The sequence below is a fragment of the Pristis pectinata genome, chromosome 7, assembly GCF_009764475.1.
Source record: "Pristis pectinata isolate sPriPec2 chromosome 7, sPriPec2.1.pri, whole genome shotgun sequence".
Classification (NCBI taxonomy): domain Eukaryota; kingdom Metazoa; phylum Chordata; class Chondrichthyes; order Rhinopristiformes; family Pristidae; genus Pristis; species Pristis pectinata.
This window is the reverse complement of record NC_067411.1, coordinates 24,258,804-24,275,390: the sequence shown is the minus strand read 5'-3', so window position 1 is coordinate 24,275,390 and position 16,587 is coordinate 24,258,804. Positions and strand designations below refer to the sequence as shown.

Here is a 16,587-nt window from a genome sequence, read left to right as displayed (position 1 = left end):
TCAACAACACACAAAATTTAAAAACATTTGATCTGGAATGAAAAGGTGAATTTAAATGGCAAGCTCATTGCAAAGCCTTTTCTTAAAGATATGACAGTACAATGGAATGTCTATGAATCCCTCATAAATTGCAAATTTTATACATATGCTGTGGTGCAGTTTTCCTGAAAATAACCTACAGTGTAGGAGGACATAAATATTTCTCCATGTAATTGAATTTTCAGACCACCATTGTTAGAAATGATTCAATGCTGTTGCTCTTCTGCCCTCCAATGGACATATTGTATATTTGGAGATAAAATGTTATTCATCAGCAGAAAGGCCCAATTCAATCATCACAGAGAAACATATTAACACAGAGGTAAATAAACTCATTTTATGGGAAGTTTCCAGATTTCTCTGAATTGCATCAGAGAAATGGCCTGACAGAATTTAATATGGAGTTTGCAGCTACAGTAGAAAATAAAGTATGATTCAAATAGCACAATTTAGATTTTAAATGTTAAGAAAACACCAACGTTTATATATGTTTTGTTAGGATAATTTTGCAAAATTCTATTTTATCAATATGAACTTGTTATCTGTGAAATTGTTCACATTCAATCAGAGGTTACACAGTTGTTATAAACAATATTCCAATGGTTCTTCGGCATGGTAAAGGACAATTAGTTTTGTTAATTTTCATGTTCTTCCATGTTCATCTGTATCTGCTGCCTACTTTTATGTAGATGAACTCTTCCATGGCATTGATGTTGATAGTACTAGAATTTTTTGCTTTATAATTGATTTGTTCTGTTGATGTTTTCTTCAGTCCAAGCCTTTCCACTATATCAGTCTATCTATGTTCACTTATTAAAATAAAGTGACAGTTCATATTTTTATCATGGACCTTTTTTTACTGTTTTGACATCTATGAATACTTAAATATTTCCTAATTCTGGTACTACAGTAAATGCAATGATTCAGGGAGATGGTGATGAAGTTGTTGATTGATGAGATGTGTTGTGCTATAGAACAAATTTTACGTTCTTGAAATATGACTCACAGATCAGGACTGTCACTTTGCCATGGTTGAAATAAGATAACTATAAATGCAGACTTAAAATATAAATATGTTGATATATAGAAACAGCAAATTAATATTTTATGGTCTACAATGAATGGACTAGATGAAAACACTATGGCCCAAAAATTGCTTTCATAGCATGTGTCAGATAGCAGATTAGTTCCAATACAGCAAATGTGTAAATACTTGTGCTCCAAGCTGTGCTGGCCATTTTAACTGTGAAGCCATTCCCACAGTCAATGCTCTTCATAAATATACTGTGGCAGATTGTGACACTTCTGCACTATCACTCAGGAGCTCAGTGCTCCAGTAATGCACTCTCTTAATCTTGCATTGCTAAACTCTGGGCCAGCAAAAAGGACAATGCCCACCCTCAATAACCCCTAACCTGTTAAAAGGGATTGTCAATTTTCAGACTATTGGTTATTGATTTCTGTTGGCTATTGGTATGATTGTACAAAAGTTTAGTATTTCCTAGACTTACGTAATTTTGCTAAAGTCTATAGGAAACAGTGTCCAAGTAGTGAATGGCTTTTAAGGTCTCTAAATAAACCTGTTTCTCCTAGACACTGTTGTGTTTGGAGGTATTCCCACAGGAGTACAACATAACTCGGAGATTGAGCAGAGAGCATCCTGAGGAGGGGAAACATGATAGAAGAGGAGGGGAAAGGCTAGCACCAGGAGGCTATAACTAGCCAGAGAGTTCAGGGAGCAATTCTCCTAATGAACCTCTGCCAGAAACAGTGTGTGAGATGTCTTTGCTTCAGTTGGGACATCCACTGAAATCTGCCACCTGTTGCAATTAAAGCACAGAGCAGGGCAGATTCCTGGTGCTGAAATATTAACATCTCACAGCTTTCTATCTTGTGATATTAGGGAGGTTACTTCACTTTTTATTCAGGGACAGCGGGCTACGTTGCCAAACACATCAGACGGAAAAAGTCATGGACTGATGGCTTCCCACTGTCGAGGTTGCTTGTAAGGGGAAGAGCCTCTTGAGGCATTAAGATTTGGCTCCATGTCCTCACAGAGTAACATGTGAAGAACCTGCTGCTGCTGACTTTGACAACCTGTTAAGGAGAAACCCTGACTATGATCAGCAACAGAGAACAGACCAGTTTGAACTCCAGAAGGTAGTTGCAGGGCCTGTCTGATCCAAAAGCGATAAACACTTTTGATTGTTATGGCACAATCTTAGTCCTTGTTATGTTATGATTGTTGTTTCACTGTGCTCCCTGATAAAGTCAATGCACTCTGTACTAACTCAATGCATCTGCACCGTGTAATCAATTGCATTTCCAATGATTTTAAGTAAATATCGACCTTTCAAAACAAGTACGCATTCGCCCTTCAACTTTGCTGCGTTCACTACTGCTTGCTTCGGTTAATTCCTCTAATTTCGCCAGAAGCATCCTTCCGAACAAGGCTCCGGGGGAGGGGACGACTTGCAGCCTTGCGACGGCCGTGACGTCCGCCCCCTGGAGCGCGTGCACCCACAATTGACGCACGCAGCGCGCGCACGACGTCTGGCGGCGGGGGGGCGGGGTGGTGGTTGGTGACGTACAGGGAGTAGGTTCAAAGATGGCGGCTGGTGGTGTGGTTGTAAAGTACAGCAGCTCGACAGCAGTTGCATTTGTCATTCACGAAACGCGAAATAAATTTGCCGTGGGAGGGATATGAGTGCGTGCCGGGCAGTAACGTAATTTATTTGCTTTTTTAGGTCTGACATGTGAGGCCAGGGTCAATCTTGACCTTGAGGTGCAGAGACTGGGATCTCGGCCTTTGACGTTGATTTCATGGTAAGTGAGAAGAAATGAGATACTGTGAGGCACAGCCGTCTTTGGCACCCTCTATGATGTGAATTCTGAACGAAAAGAATTGCAAAAGATGCTGGGTGCCCAATAGTTTCAACTGTGCTCAGTGGGTGACATCTCATTAATTACAAAAAATAATAGGGAACAACTCGTGGATCTGATGGATCCCTGAATCTGATCGTTTGCATCCAAGGTTCCTAGAATAATTGGTTATAGAGAAATTAGATGCATTGGTTTTAATTTTACAAAAATCTTTAGATTAGACGATTTGCAAACTGCCAGTGGGAGACCTTTATTCATTAAAGGGTAGGAGGCAAAAAGCAGACCTGATGTCAATTATTGGAAAAATGTCAGAATGGATTATTAAGGGAATAATCACAGAACATTTGGAAAGCCATAATCTGATCAAGCTTCATAAAGTGGAAATCGTGTCTGACAAAATTTATTGTGGTTCTTTAAGAAAGTATCAAAGTGGATAGATGTATTTTGGATTTTCAAAAGGTGTTTGACAAGATGCTGGACAAAAGGTAAAATAGTAGTTCATTGGTATTGAAGGTAATATATTAGTATGCATAGAGGATGCTGCACAAATTAGCAGGAAGCTGAATTTGATAAAAGGGTCATTAGCAGTCTGTATCCATTGAGTTGCCACAGGGAGCAGTCCTGTACAATACTCTTTATCTTGTCTTTTTTTAATATCTTCAGTATTGAGGACGATATCCTAGAAGCTCCTCAAATGAGGCCATGAGGTGGGAGATCTCATTGAAACCTACCAAATACTGAAAGGCCTGGATAGAGCAAACGTGGAAAGGATGTTTCCATTTGTAAGAGAGTATAGGATCTGAGGGCACAGCCTCAGAATAAAGGGATGTCCCTTTAGAATTGAGATAAGGAGCAATTTCTTCAGTCAGAGGGTGGTGAATCTGTGGAATTTTCTTGCCACAGAGGGCCGTGGAGGCCAAGCCATTGGCTTTATTTAAGGCAGATAGGTTCTTGATTGGTAAGGGGGTTAAGGGTTATGGGGAGAAGGCAGGAGAATGGGGTTGAGAAAAGAAAATCAGCCATGATTGAATGACGGAGTAGACTTGATGGGCTGAATGGCCTTATTCTGCTCCTATATCTTATGGTCTTATGGGTAGAGTTGAGAAACAAAAGGAGTGTTGTCACTCTGCTGGGGGTGTGTTATAGACATCCCAACTTTCAATAGGAGGTAGAGGAACAGAGATATAGGCAGAGATCAGAGAGATGCAATAAAGATGGGCGTCTGTACTGGAGGATTCCAAGTTCCCAAATACTAACTGGGATTGCCTCCTCATTAAAGGTTTGTTGTGGGGGGGAGTGTTGAGTTGGAATGTTTGAAATGTGTCCAGGAGAGTTTTTTGACGCAGTATATAGATAGGCCAGCAAGGGATGGAGCATGACTGGACCTTATCTTGGGGAATGTAGCTGGTCGAGTAGACAGAGTTGTCAGTGAGGGATCATTTTGGATATAGTGACCACAACTCCATATATCTTAAAGTGGTATGGAAAAGGATAGTGATAGGCCAGTAATAAAGGTCTTAAATTGGGGTAAAGCCAATTTGATAAGGAGGACCTGGCAAAAGTAGATCAGGAGCATCTACTTGCAGGTAAATCGTCATCTGCACAATGGGAAGCATTCAAAGGAGAAATTACAACGAGTTCAAGACCTATAGCCAGGGATAACCAATGTAAGGAACCCTGGATGTTGAGGGATATTGAGGGTTGGATAAGTCAAAAAAAGGAAGCATATGAAAGGTATAGGGAACTAATAACAAGGGAGGCCTGTCATATGTATAAAAAGTGTAGGGAGGTGCTTAAAAGGACATTGGAAAGGTTAAGAGGGGTCATGAAAAATCATTGGCAGACTGGATTAAGGTAAATCCGAAGGCATTGTATAAATATATTAAGGGCAAAAGAATAACCAGGGGAAAAAGTAGGGCCCATTAGGGACAACAGGGGCAATCTGTTCGTGGAGCCAGAAGTTATAGGTAAAGTACAAAATGAATACTTTTAATCGGTATTCACAAAGGAAACAGACTTTGTAGTTGGAGAATTCAGTGAAAGGGTAGCTGAAAGTCTAGCGTAGGTCTTCATAAATAACAAGGAGATACTCAGTGCCTTGGTAGGCTTAAAGATGGATAAATCCCCAAGACTGCATTGGCTTTATCCCAGGCTGCTACAAGAGGCGAGGGAAGAGACTGCTGGGGCTCTGGCTGAGATTTTTTAAAATTTTGGCTGGACACATGAGGTACCAGATGGCAGGAGCATCGCAAATGTGGTCCTCCTTTTTCAATAAAGGTAGCAAGGAAAAGCCTGGTACCTGTAGAGCTGTGAGCCTAACATCAGGGTAGGGACAATACTGGAAAACATTCTGAAGGAGAGGATTGATACTTGGAAAGGCAGGGACTGATCAGAGACAGCCAACATGGCTTTGTCAAGAGTAGATCCTGTCTGACCACTTTGATTGAATTCTTTGAAGAAGTAATAAAGTGTACCTATGAGGGCAGGCCAGTAGATATGATTTAGATATACTTCAGTAAAGCCTTTCACAAGGCCCCACATGGGAGACTAGTTCAAAAGGTTAGGGCCCATTTGGTTCAGGGCAGGTTGGCAAAATGGATCCAGAATTTGTCTTGGCAACCAGAGACAGAGTGTGATGGTAGTGGGTTGTTTTTGAGATTAGATGCTGTGACTGGTGGTGCCCCACAAGGATTAGTGCTGGGACCCTTGCTGTTTGTAACACATGTGAATGACTTGGATGTGGATGTGGGAGGCGTGAAAGGTACTTAGGCTGCAAATAGATATCAATGTGTTGGTGAAATGGGCTGAAAAATGGCAGATGGAGTTTCATCCTTATGTACATGAGGTGATGCATTTTGGGACCACTAATTAGGTTAGGACATACACCATGAATGGTAGGGTCTTGGAGTATTGAGGAAAAGAGTGACCTCTGAGTACAAGTCCATCGATCCTCAAAGGTGGCAGTGCAGATAGATAACATGGCTAGGAAGGGATATCAGATACTGGCTTTTGTGAGGGCATTGAATAGAGAAGTAGGGAGGTTATGCTCCAACTTATCAAACTTTGGTCAGACCTTAGCTAGAGTACTGCCTGCAGTTCTGGTCATCGAGGTATAGGAAGGATGTGATAGCACTGAAGAAGGTGCAGAGGAGATTCACGAAGATGTTGCCTGGGATGGAGCTGTTCAATCATGTTGAAACACCAGAAAAGTTCTTTTTTTTTTCTCCCTGGAACAGTGGAGGTTAAGAGAGGACATGATTGAAGTATATAAAATTAGGGATATAGATAGAGTATACTTTAGGAGACTTTTCCCCATATAAATCTAGAGGACATAGGGTTCTCACCTTTTTCACCCAAGGAGTGGTGAATACCTGGAATGCACTTCCTGAGAGAGTGTTTGAAGCTGTGTCACTGACAGCATTTAAGAAATGCCTAGATGAGTACTTGAATTGCTTAGGCATAGAGGGCTATGGACCAAGTGCTGGGTGTTGAGATTAATACAGAAGGGTGCCCACTGGTCAGCATGAATGAGTTGGGCTGAATAGCTTGTTTTCATGCTGTATCATTTATTAATTCTACCACAGCAGTTTGCAATATGTAGGAATCAATAAATTGCATAAGCTGGAAATCTGAAATAAAGTCTAGACCAGTGTTTTTATTCAGCAGGAAGTACAGTAAACTCTTAACTTTCATGGGTCACTGCTAGTTGGTATGAACGGTGAGAAACTTAGGCACTGGTCAATGTTTTCCCTGTAAGGATTCAGGAAATCAAAAGTAAATGTGTTTGTTTTGAGAAGAAGGAACATACAAACTGAAATATACCAGTCATTCATGGAATGGTCATTCTTGCTGGATGGAATAGCACAGGTGTACAAGTGAAAGTTCTTATTTCATGTTGAATAACTTGTTTTATTTAACACTCATTTCCATTGATCTGATCAAAAAGTCTATTAAATGTTGCTGATATTTACAGACCTGAGTTTGAAAAATGTACTCCAATCCTTCATTGCATTAAACAAAATCTTTTTTAAGTGACTAACTAAATTAAATGAAACCCTTCATTGTAATGAAAATTTGTCATGTAAATGTTCGCTAATCAGTGTAGAGCTGTACTTAATTGGTTGAGGCAGGAAGATGTTTTTTTCTAATGGGTGGAAATCGGATATTGTTTTGGGATCAAGTCTTCATGGTCTTGGGTCAGAACTAAGGTGTACCCACACCTATTAACCCACTTTTCCCCCTTATTAGATGCTGTATATTTCTAATATTTTCTTTCCTTTTTCCAACATCTCTTTCAGTATACTTAGCTACCTTTATAACTTTCCTGATATTTCTGGGTTCCTGATATGTTTCATTTATAATTGTATGGACATTTTTAAACTTGTATTCTTCTGAAGAAGAACATAGATATAAATTAGCTTTTAGACCAAGTATAAAACAAATAGGGAGATATGGCTGGCAAGAAAACAGGCACCTGTCAAAAGGAGATGTGGACATTGTTTAGCATTTTTGTTTTCATCCATGCTGAACAGAATACTACTATGCCAAGGAATTTATTTTGACAAGATCCCAAACAGGAAAGTTCCTTCAGTATTAAACTTCATAGTTTAATTTCTTTGATATCAAAACAGATAATGCTGGAAAGATTTAGCAAGTCAGGCAGCATCTGTGGAGTGAGAAATTGTTAACACTTCAAATAAATAACCTTTCATCAGATATTCAATTAATCTTTTTGTTGTGAATGTTAATACCATAGATCTTTTTTGTGCAGAATGCTGTTCCTGATGCCACTAATGCATTCAGAGCAGAAGTTTATAAACTACACAAGCATGAATGGGTTACCATTGAGAGAAGTATTTTTCTCTACATATACTAAAAATCTTTACGGTGGTAGAGAAATGCAGTATATCTGAAAACATACATTTTAGAACTTGCACAAAAGCTTGTATTACAAAATGTTCTCTCACAATAAATACAAATGGAAAGCTCCTTCAGACCTTAACATTTAACTGGACTGTTCTAGTAGAACTGCAACACTGGTATCTACAAGACAATTACCCATCTACGTTGCGTCCAAAAACAACGCGCAACAAACCAATTCTGATGATGTTGCCCATCAGTCAACTTATAACTATTAACCAAGTAATGTTCTCGATCTTGCTATCATGTAGCATTTGCTCTCTATTGATCTGCTCACTGATGCTCACAATGGGTTCTGATTGGACTTCACAATTTATTGTAAACATTGTTCATACTTAAAGTTGAATTGGTGAGATGAGTGTGATTGCCTTTGACACCCGTGGCAGCATTTCACCGAAGGTGGCATCAAGAAACCTAATAAAATTTGGGTCAGTATGGATCTCGGGGGAAACCTATTTGTCAGCTGGGGTTAGACTAGAGGAAAATGGTTGTGGCAGTTGGAAGTGAATCACTTCAACCCCAAGAGATAAGTGCACAAGTTTCTCAGGGCATCACTGTAGGCCCAGACATCTGTATCTGCTTCATCAATGGCCTCCCCTTTTTATAACTTCACAAGTAAAGATGTAAAAATTCTATCTGGTTCACTAGTCTCTGTCAGAGAAAAGAAATCAGCCATCCTTGCCCAGAGTGGCTTCAAATCTAGAAAGAAGTCTTCACTGACTTCTGCAATGAGCAAGGCAGTCATTACTTCAAGGACATTTGATGGCTATACATTTTTGCAAAGTCTGGAATGGATCTTGGCCCATTTTAGAGCTTGCATACATTGTTCTTGTTACTTACCCCAAATCCCTGTCAAAATCCTGAAATTAAGGCATTAATGCCTGTTACATGTGAAAGAGTAGCTTAATGTATTTGTATATCATTGGATAACTGTTTCATTAATCATTTATTTCATAATATGAATACTCCTTTCTAATCCCATATTGTGCCAGTTAATGATCATCTATATTTTGTTTAGGACGCTGCTTCCATATTCTGTTTAAAAAAAAAATTACTCTTCAGTTTTTAATGTGGTACCAAATGATTTTTGCAGTGAAATGGAGATAATTCTGATAGGTGATCCTGTGCCAGCTTTCTAACTCAGAAATGGGTGCCCAGGAAACATAGAACATCACAATAAAAGGTGTGTGGATAGTTACTGTACTGTTTAAAGTATTAAATGTTGTTGCAGGGAGAAATATTAGTGTCCTGATTTGGGGGATGCAAAAGTAAACATACATGTACAGCAATAAATCAGGAAAGCAAATAATATGGGTGGAGTGCAAGAAGAAGGAAGTCTTGTTAAGATTGTTCATAAGACATGGGAGCAGAATTAGGCCATTCGGCCCATGGAGTCTGCTCTGCCATTCAATCATGGCTGATGTATTTTTCCCTCTCAACCCCATTCTCCTGCCTTCTCCCCGTAATCTTCAATGCCCTTACTAATCGAGAACCTATCAACTACCGCTTTAAATATACCCCATGACTTGGCCTCCACAGCCATCTGTGGCAATGAGTTCCACAGATTCACCACCCCCTGGCTAAAGAAATTCCTCCTCATCTCAGTTCTAAAGGGACGTCCTTCTATTCTGAGGCTGTGCCCTCTGGTCTTAGACTCCCACAACTGGAAACATCCTCTCCACATCCACTCTATCCGGGCCTTTCAGTATTCGGTATGTTTTAATGAGATTCCCCACTCCTCCTAATTTCCAGCAAGGACGGGCCCAGAACCATCAAATGCTCCTCATACATTAACCCTTTCATTCCTGGGATCATTCTTGTAAACCTCCTCTGGACCCTTTCAAATGCCAACACATCCTTCCTTAGATATGGGGCCCAGAACTGCTCTCAATACTCCAAATATGGTCTGACCAACGCCTTATAAAGCCTCAGCATTACATCCTTGCTTTTATATTCTAGTCCTCTTGAAATGAATACTAACATTGCATTTGCCTTGACTGACTCAACCTGCAAGTTAACCTTTAGGAAATCCTGCACTTGGGCTCCCAAGTCCCTTTGCACCTCCAATTTCTGAATTCACTCCCCATTTAGAAAATAGTCCATGCCTCTATTCCTTCTACCAAAAAGGGTGACTGTACACTTCCCTACGCTGTATTCCATCTCCACTTCTTTGCCCATTCTCCCAACCCGTCCAAGTGCTTCTGCAGACTCCCTGCTTCCTCAACACTACCTGCCCCTTCATCTATTTTTGTATCATCCTCAAACTTGGCCACAAAGCCCTCAATTCGGTCATCCAGATCATTAACATATAATGTGAAAAGTAGTGGACCCAACACCAACCCCTGTGGAACACCACTAGTCACCGGCAGCCGGCCAGAAAAGGCCCCCTTTATTCTTACTCTTTGCCTTCTGCCTGTTAGCCAATCTTCTATCCATGCTAGTTCCTTTCCTGTAATACCATGGGCTCCTACCTTATTTAGCAGCCTCATGTGCGGCACGTTGTTAGAAAGGCCTTCTGAAAATCCAAGTAAACAACATCCACAGACTCTCCTTTGTCCATCCTGCCTGTTAGTTCCTCAAAGAATTCCAACAGATTTGTCAGGCAAGATCTCCCCTTAAGGAAACCATGCTGACTTTGGCCTATTTTATCATGAGCTTCCAAATACCCAAAACCTCATCCTTAATAATGGACTCTAACAGCTTACCAACCACTGAAATCAGGCTAACTGGCCTATAATTTCCTGTCTTTTGCCTCCTTACCTTCTTAAAGAGTGGAGTAACATTTGTGGATTTTCCAGTCCTCCGGAACCATTCCTGACTCTAGTGATTCCTGAAAGATCACTACTAATGCCTCCACAATCTCTTCAGCTACCTCTTTCGGAACCCTGGGGTGTAGTCCATCCGGTCCAGGTGATTATTCTACCTTCAGACCTTTCAGTTTCCCAAGCACCTTCTCCTTAGTAATAGCAACTACACTCACTTCTGCCCCCTGACTCTTGAATTTCTGGCATGTTGCTGGTGTCTTCTACAGTGAAGACTAACGCAGAATACTTATTCAGTTCATCCGCCATTCCTTTGTTCCCCATTACTACCTCTCCAGTGTCATTTTGCAGCAGTCCAATGTCCACTCTTGTCTCTATTTTACTCTTTATATATCTGAAAAAAAAACTTTTGTTATCCTCTTTTATATTATTGGCTAGCTTACCTTCATATTTCATTTTTTTCTCTCTTACTGTTTTTTTTTAGTTGCCTTCTGTTGGTTTTTAAAAGCTTCCCACTAATTTTTGTAATATTGTATGCCCTCTCTTTTGCTTTTATGCTGTCTTTGACTTGTCAGCCACGGTTGCCTCATCCTCCCTTTAGAATGCTTCTTCTTTGAGATGAACTGATCCTGCGTCTTCCCAATTACTCCCAAAAACTCCTGCCATTGCTGCTTTACCATCATCCCCTTCCAATCAGCTTTGGTCAGCTCCTCTCTCATACCTCTGTAGTTACCTTTACTCAACTGTAATACCGATACATCCGATTTTAGCTTCTCCCTCTCAAACTGCAGGGTGAATTCTATCATATTAAGATCACTGCCTCCTAAGGGTTCCTTTACCTTAAGCTCCCTAATCAAATCTGGTTCATTGCACGATACCAAGTCCAGAATTGCCTTTTCCCTAGTGGGCTCGACCACAAGCTGCTCTTAAAAAGCCATCTCATAGGCATTCTACAAATTCCTTCTTTTGGAATCCGCTACCAACCTGATTTTCCCAATCTACCTGCATATTGAAATCCCCCGTGACCACCATAACATTGCCCTTTTTACACATCTTTTCTATCTCCTGTTGTAATTTGTACCCCACAACCTGGCTACTGTTTGGAGACCTGTATATCATTCCCGTCAGGGTCTTTATACCCTTGCAGTTTCTTAACTCTACCCACAAGGATTCTACATCTTCTGATCCTATGTCACTTCTTGCTAAGGATTTGATTTCATATTTTACCAACAGAGCCACCCTACCCCCTCTGCCCACCTGCATGTCTCTTCAATAGGATGTGTATCCTTGGATGTTTAGCTCCCAGCTGTGATCTTTCAGCCACAACTGTGATGCCCACAGAGTCATATCTACCAATTTCTAACTGCGCTATGAACTCATCTACCTTATTTCATATACTCCATGCATTCAAATATAACACCTTCAGTCCTGTGTTCACCACCCTTCTTCTCAAATTTGTCTCCATATTGCCTGAAGTTAAATTCTTGTCCCTTTCTGAACTTTCTGTTTTATTCTTTATTCAGGGCTGTTCAAGGCTTTGGTGAAGTCTCATTTGGAATATGATGTGCACATTTAGTCTTGATATCTAAGGTGGATATAATTACCTTGGAGTCAGTGCATTGTAGATTCACTGGATTGATCTCTGGAATGAGGGCCATCCTTTGAAGAGAGTGAATAATATATTCTCTGGATTTTAGGCGAATGAGAGTGATGTACAAAAATCTGAGGATTGTGATGAGGGTATTTCCTCTACCTTAACTTAATGACTGGGAGGGATGATCTACTAAAGGTATAGTGCACAGGGTGGTGGCCTGAGCTAATTAGGGCACACAAATTTTTAGGGCTGTTTAAAATAAAGGACATGAAACCTTTCAATGTTAATATGATAAGTAAAAAAACAACGGACGACAAAAGTGAAGAGCAATATTGACAATGGTTAGCCCCTTCGTGATTAGTGGTTTTAACATCATTAGCCAATGACTCCTCCAATTGTGGCAAAATCTTTCTTTCAGAATCAGCTTATTTAAGCATCAGTGCAAATGCAGTATATAACTTGACCTCACCAAAGTTTAAAGCTGCATATTATTTTTCTCATGTATGTGTAAGGATGCTACAGACCAGTCTCAGGATAAGGGTTTAGCCATCTATGATTGAAATGAGGAAAAATTTCTTCAGGCGGAGGTCCATAAATTATCTAACACAGAGGGCAATGGATACATAATTGTTGAGTATGTTCAAAACAGATTAGTAGTTTTTTAGATACAGAATCAGGGATATGGGGATTGAATGGGAAAATGGAATTGAGCATCAATCGTGATCTTATTGGATGGTGGAGTAGACTTGGTCTTTGTGTCCTCTTGCTATGTATTCTCATCTCATTTTAGTTAAAATCTGATCATTATATTTATTTCTAAACATGAAGGTACCAGATGAAGTGTGGAAATTAAGACTTTGTCATACTTTGATTTAAAAAAAAGTACTCTGATTTGATGCAGATTAAGGTTTTGAGATGGCAGCGGCAGACTGGGATCTGCAATCGGATTGTAACTCTGAGCTGCGTGATCTAAAACAGAAAGTCATAAACCTGGAGCAGGAATTAACCACCTGTAAAAATCAGCTTCTGGTGTTACAGAAAGAGCTAAATCATACTGAGGTCCTGTACAAAGGTACAAAGAGTTGCAATGAACAGCTGTACAAACAGGTAAACTGAATATTATCCAAAGAAACGTGTGCCACAAAACTTAAGTTTACAGATGTATAATTAGAGGTTAAACTATAAAACTAGTGTTTTTTTTAATAATTTGAATGATGCTGATCATGTGTTTTATGGATAAAAATGTCACATTATAATTATCTGATTTGAATCTGATGATTACCACTGACTTTCCACTTTGCTATGTAAACTTATTTGAATGTTTGCATAGTTCAATTTTTAGTGCAAAGTATTATTGAGTTATAAAACCAAGAATTTGTTCATGGCAGTTCTGCGGTATTACTTACACCTGAACCTGAGGGGGGGGGGGGGGGGGGGGCAATATCCTTGCGGCCAGGTTTGCTAGGGTGGTTCAGGAGGGTTTAAACTAGATTGCCGGGGGGAAGGGAACCGGAAGAGTAGGTCAGAGGAAGAAGGGGATGGGGAAAAGTCAGATCTGACAGGTAGATAGGCTTTGAGGAAGGAGAAGCAGAGTACAGGTTATAAAAGTAGTAAGGTGGATGGGCTAAAGTACATTTACTTAAATGCAAGAAGCGTCAGGAATAAGGGAGATGAACTGAGAGCTTGGATTAGTACATGGGACTATGATATTGTGGCTATTACAGAGACATGGCTGACATCAGGGCAGGAATGGATATTGAATATTCCTGGTTTTCACTGTTTTAAAAGGGATGGGGGGGGGGAGAAGAGGAGGAGGGGTGGCGATACTGGTCAGGGACACTGTTATAGCTGCAGAAAGGGTAGATAATGTAGAAGGATCCTCTCTAGAGTCAATATGGGTGGAAGTTAGGAACAAGAAAGGGGCAGTTACCCTCCTGGGCGTATTCTATAGGCCCCCCGGTAGCAGTAGGGATACTGAGGAGCAGATTGGGAGGCAGTTTTTGGAAAGATGCGAAAATAACGGGGTTATTATAATGGGAGATTTCAACTTTCTAAATATTGATTGGCACCTACTTAGTGCCAAGGGTTTAGACGGGGTGCAGTTTGTTAGGTGTGTCCAGGACGGATTCTGGACACAATATGTTGACAGGCCAACTAGAGGGAATGCCATATTAGATCTAGTTTTAGGTAATGAACCAGGACAGGTGACAGATCTATCGGTGGGTGAGCATTTGGGGGACAGTGACCATTGCTCCATAACCTTTAGAATTGTCATGGACAGGGATAGGAGCAAAGAGGACGGGAAGATATTTAATTGGGGAAAGGCGAATTATGAGGCTATAAGGTGAGAACTTGGGAGTGTAAATTGGGGTGACATTTTTGAAGGGAAATGTACTATGGAGATGTGGTCGATATTCAGGGATCTTTTGCAGGATGTTAAGGATAAATTTGTCCCAGTGAGGCAGAGAAGGAATGATAGGGTGAAGGAACCGTGGGTGATGAGAGAGGTGGAACAACTAGTTAGGAAGAAGAAGGCAGCATACAAAAGGTGTAAGCAGCAAGGATCGGACAGGGCTCATGAGGAATATAGAGTAGCAGGGAAGGAACTTAAGAAAGGGCTGAGGAGAGCGAGAAGGGGACATGAAAAGGCTTTAGCGAGTAGGGTTAAGGAGAATCTCAAGGCTTTTTTCTCGTACGTGAAGATCAGAAGGATGGCTAGGGTAAAGGTAGGTCCGATTAAAGACAAAGGTGGGAGGATGTGCCTGGAAGCTGTAGAAGTGGGTGAGGTTCTCAATGAATATTTCTCTTCAGTATTCACCAAGGAGAGGGGTCTTGATGATGCTGAGGACAGTGTTGGTGAGGGTAATGTTCTAGAGTATGTGGATATTAAGAGAGAGGATGTGTTGGAGTGTGTGTTTAGGACAGATGAAGTCCCTAGGGCCTGACGGAATATTCCCCAGGCTGCTTCGTGAGGCGAGGGAGGAGATTGCTGAAATGTTGGTTAGGATCTTTGAGTCCTCGTTGTCCACGGGGATGGTACTGGAGGATTGGAGGATGGCGAATGTTGTCCCCTTATTCAAGAAAGGTAGTAGGGATAGTCCAGGGAATTACAGGCTGGTGAGCCTTGCGTCTGTGGTGGGTCAGCTGTTAGAAAGGATTCTAAGAGATAGGATCTATGAGCATTTAGAGAATCATAGACTGATTAGGGACAGCCAGCATGGCTTTGTGAAGGGAAGATCTTGCCTCACAAGCCTGAGAGCGTTCTTTGAGGAGGTGACCCGGAAGATTGATGAGGGTAGTGCAGTGGATATGGTCTACATGGATTTTAGTAAGGTGTTTGACAAGGTTCCTCATGGTAGGCTTCTTCAGAAGGTCAGAGGCCAGGGGATCCAGGGAGGCTTGGCCGTGTGGATTCAGAATTGGCTTGCCTGTAGAAAGCAGAGGATTGTGGTGGAGGGAGTGCATTCGGATTGGAGGGCTGTGACTAGTGGTGTCCCACAGGGATCGGTTCTGGGACCTCTACTTTTTGTGATATTTATTAACGACTTAGATGAGGGGGTGGAAGGCTGGGTTAGCAAGTTTGCAGATGACACAAAGGTTGGTGGTGTTGTGGATAGTGTGGAGGGCTGTCAAAGCTTGCAGAGGGATATTGATAGGATGCAGAGTTGGGCTGACAAGTGGCAGATGGAGTTCAATCGAGAGAAGTGTGAGGTAGTACACCTTTGAAGGACAAACTCCAAGGCGGAGTACAAGGTAAATGGCAGGATTCTGGGCAGTGTGGAGGAGCAGAGGGATCTGGGGGTTCATATCCACAGATCACTGAAAGTCGCCTCACAGGTAGATAGGGTAGTTAAGAAAGCTTATGGGATGTTAGCTTTCATAAGTCAGGGGATCGAGTTTAAGAGCCGCGAAGTGATGATGCAGCTTTACAAAACTCTGGTTAGGCCACACTTACTGTGTCCAGTTCTGGTCGCCTCATTATAGGAAGGATGTGGAGGCATTGGAAAGGGTGCAGAGGAGATTTACCAGCATGCTGCCTGGATTAGAGAGTATGGATTATGAGGAGAGACTAAAGGAGCTAGGGCTGTTCTCATTGGAGAGAAGGAAGATGAGGGGAGACATGATAGAGGTATACAAGATACTGAGAGGAATAGATAGACAGCCAGCGCCTCTTTCCCAGGGCACCAATGCTCAAAACAAGAGGACGTGGCTTTAAGGTAATGGGTGGGAAGTTCAAGGGAGATGTCAGAGGGAGGTTTTTCACCCAGAGAGTGGTTGGTGCATGGAATGCGCTGCCTGGGGTGGTGGTGGAGGCTGATACATTGGACAAGTTCAAGAGATTGTTAGATAAGCATATGGAGGAATTTAAGATAGAGGGATATGTGGGAG

The 16,587-nt window shown here is 41.3% G+C and overlaps 1 protein-coding gene across 3 annotated transcripts in view; it reads left to right on the top strand.

Moving 5' to 3' along the window:
* Positions 1-2,648: 2,648 nt before the first annotated feature.
* The window catches only part of aggf1 (angiogenic factor with G patch and FHA domains 1), a 54,275-nt gene continuing 40,336 nt past the window's right edge, over positions 2,649-16,587 (top strand). Inside the window, exons 1-3 of one of the 3 annotated variants that reach the window (XM_052019131.1) lie at positions 2,649-2,865; positions 8,936-9,025; positions 13,100-13,305. In XM_052019131.1, coding sequence (XP_051875091.1) covers positions 13,114-13,305 — 192 coding nt within the window. In that variant the 5' untranslated portion in view covers positions 2,649-2,865; positions 8,936-9,025; positions 13,100-13,113. The remainder of the gene's footprint in view (positions 2,866-8,935; positions 9,026-13,099; positions 13,306-16,587) is intronic. The other 2 variants (XM_052019130.1, XM_052019132.1) reach the window with 2 other exon arrangements.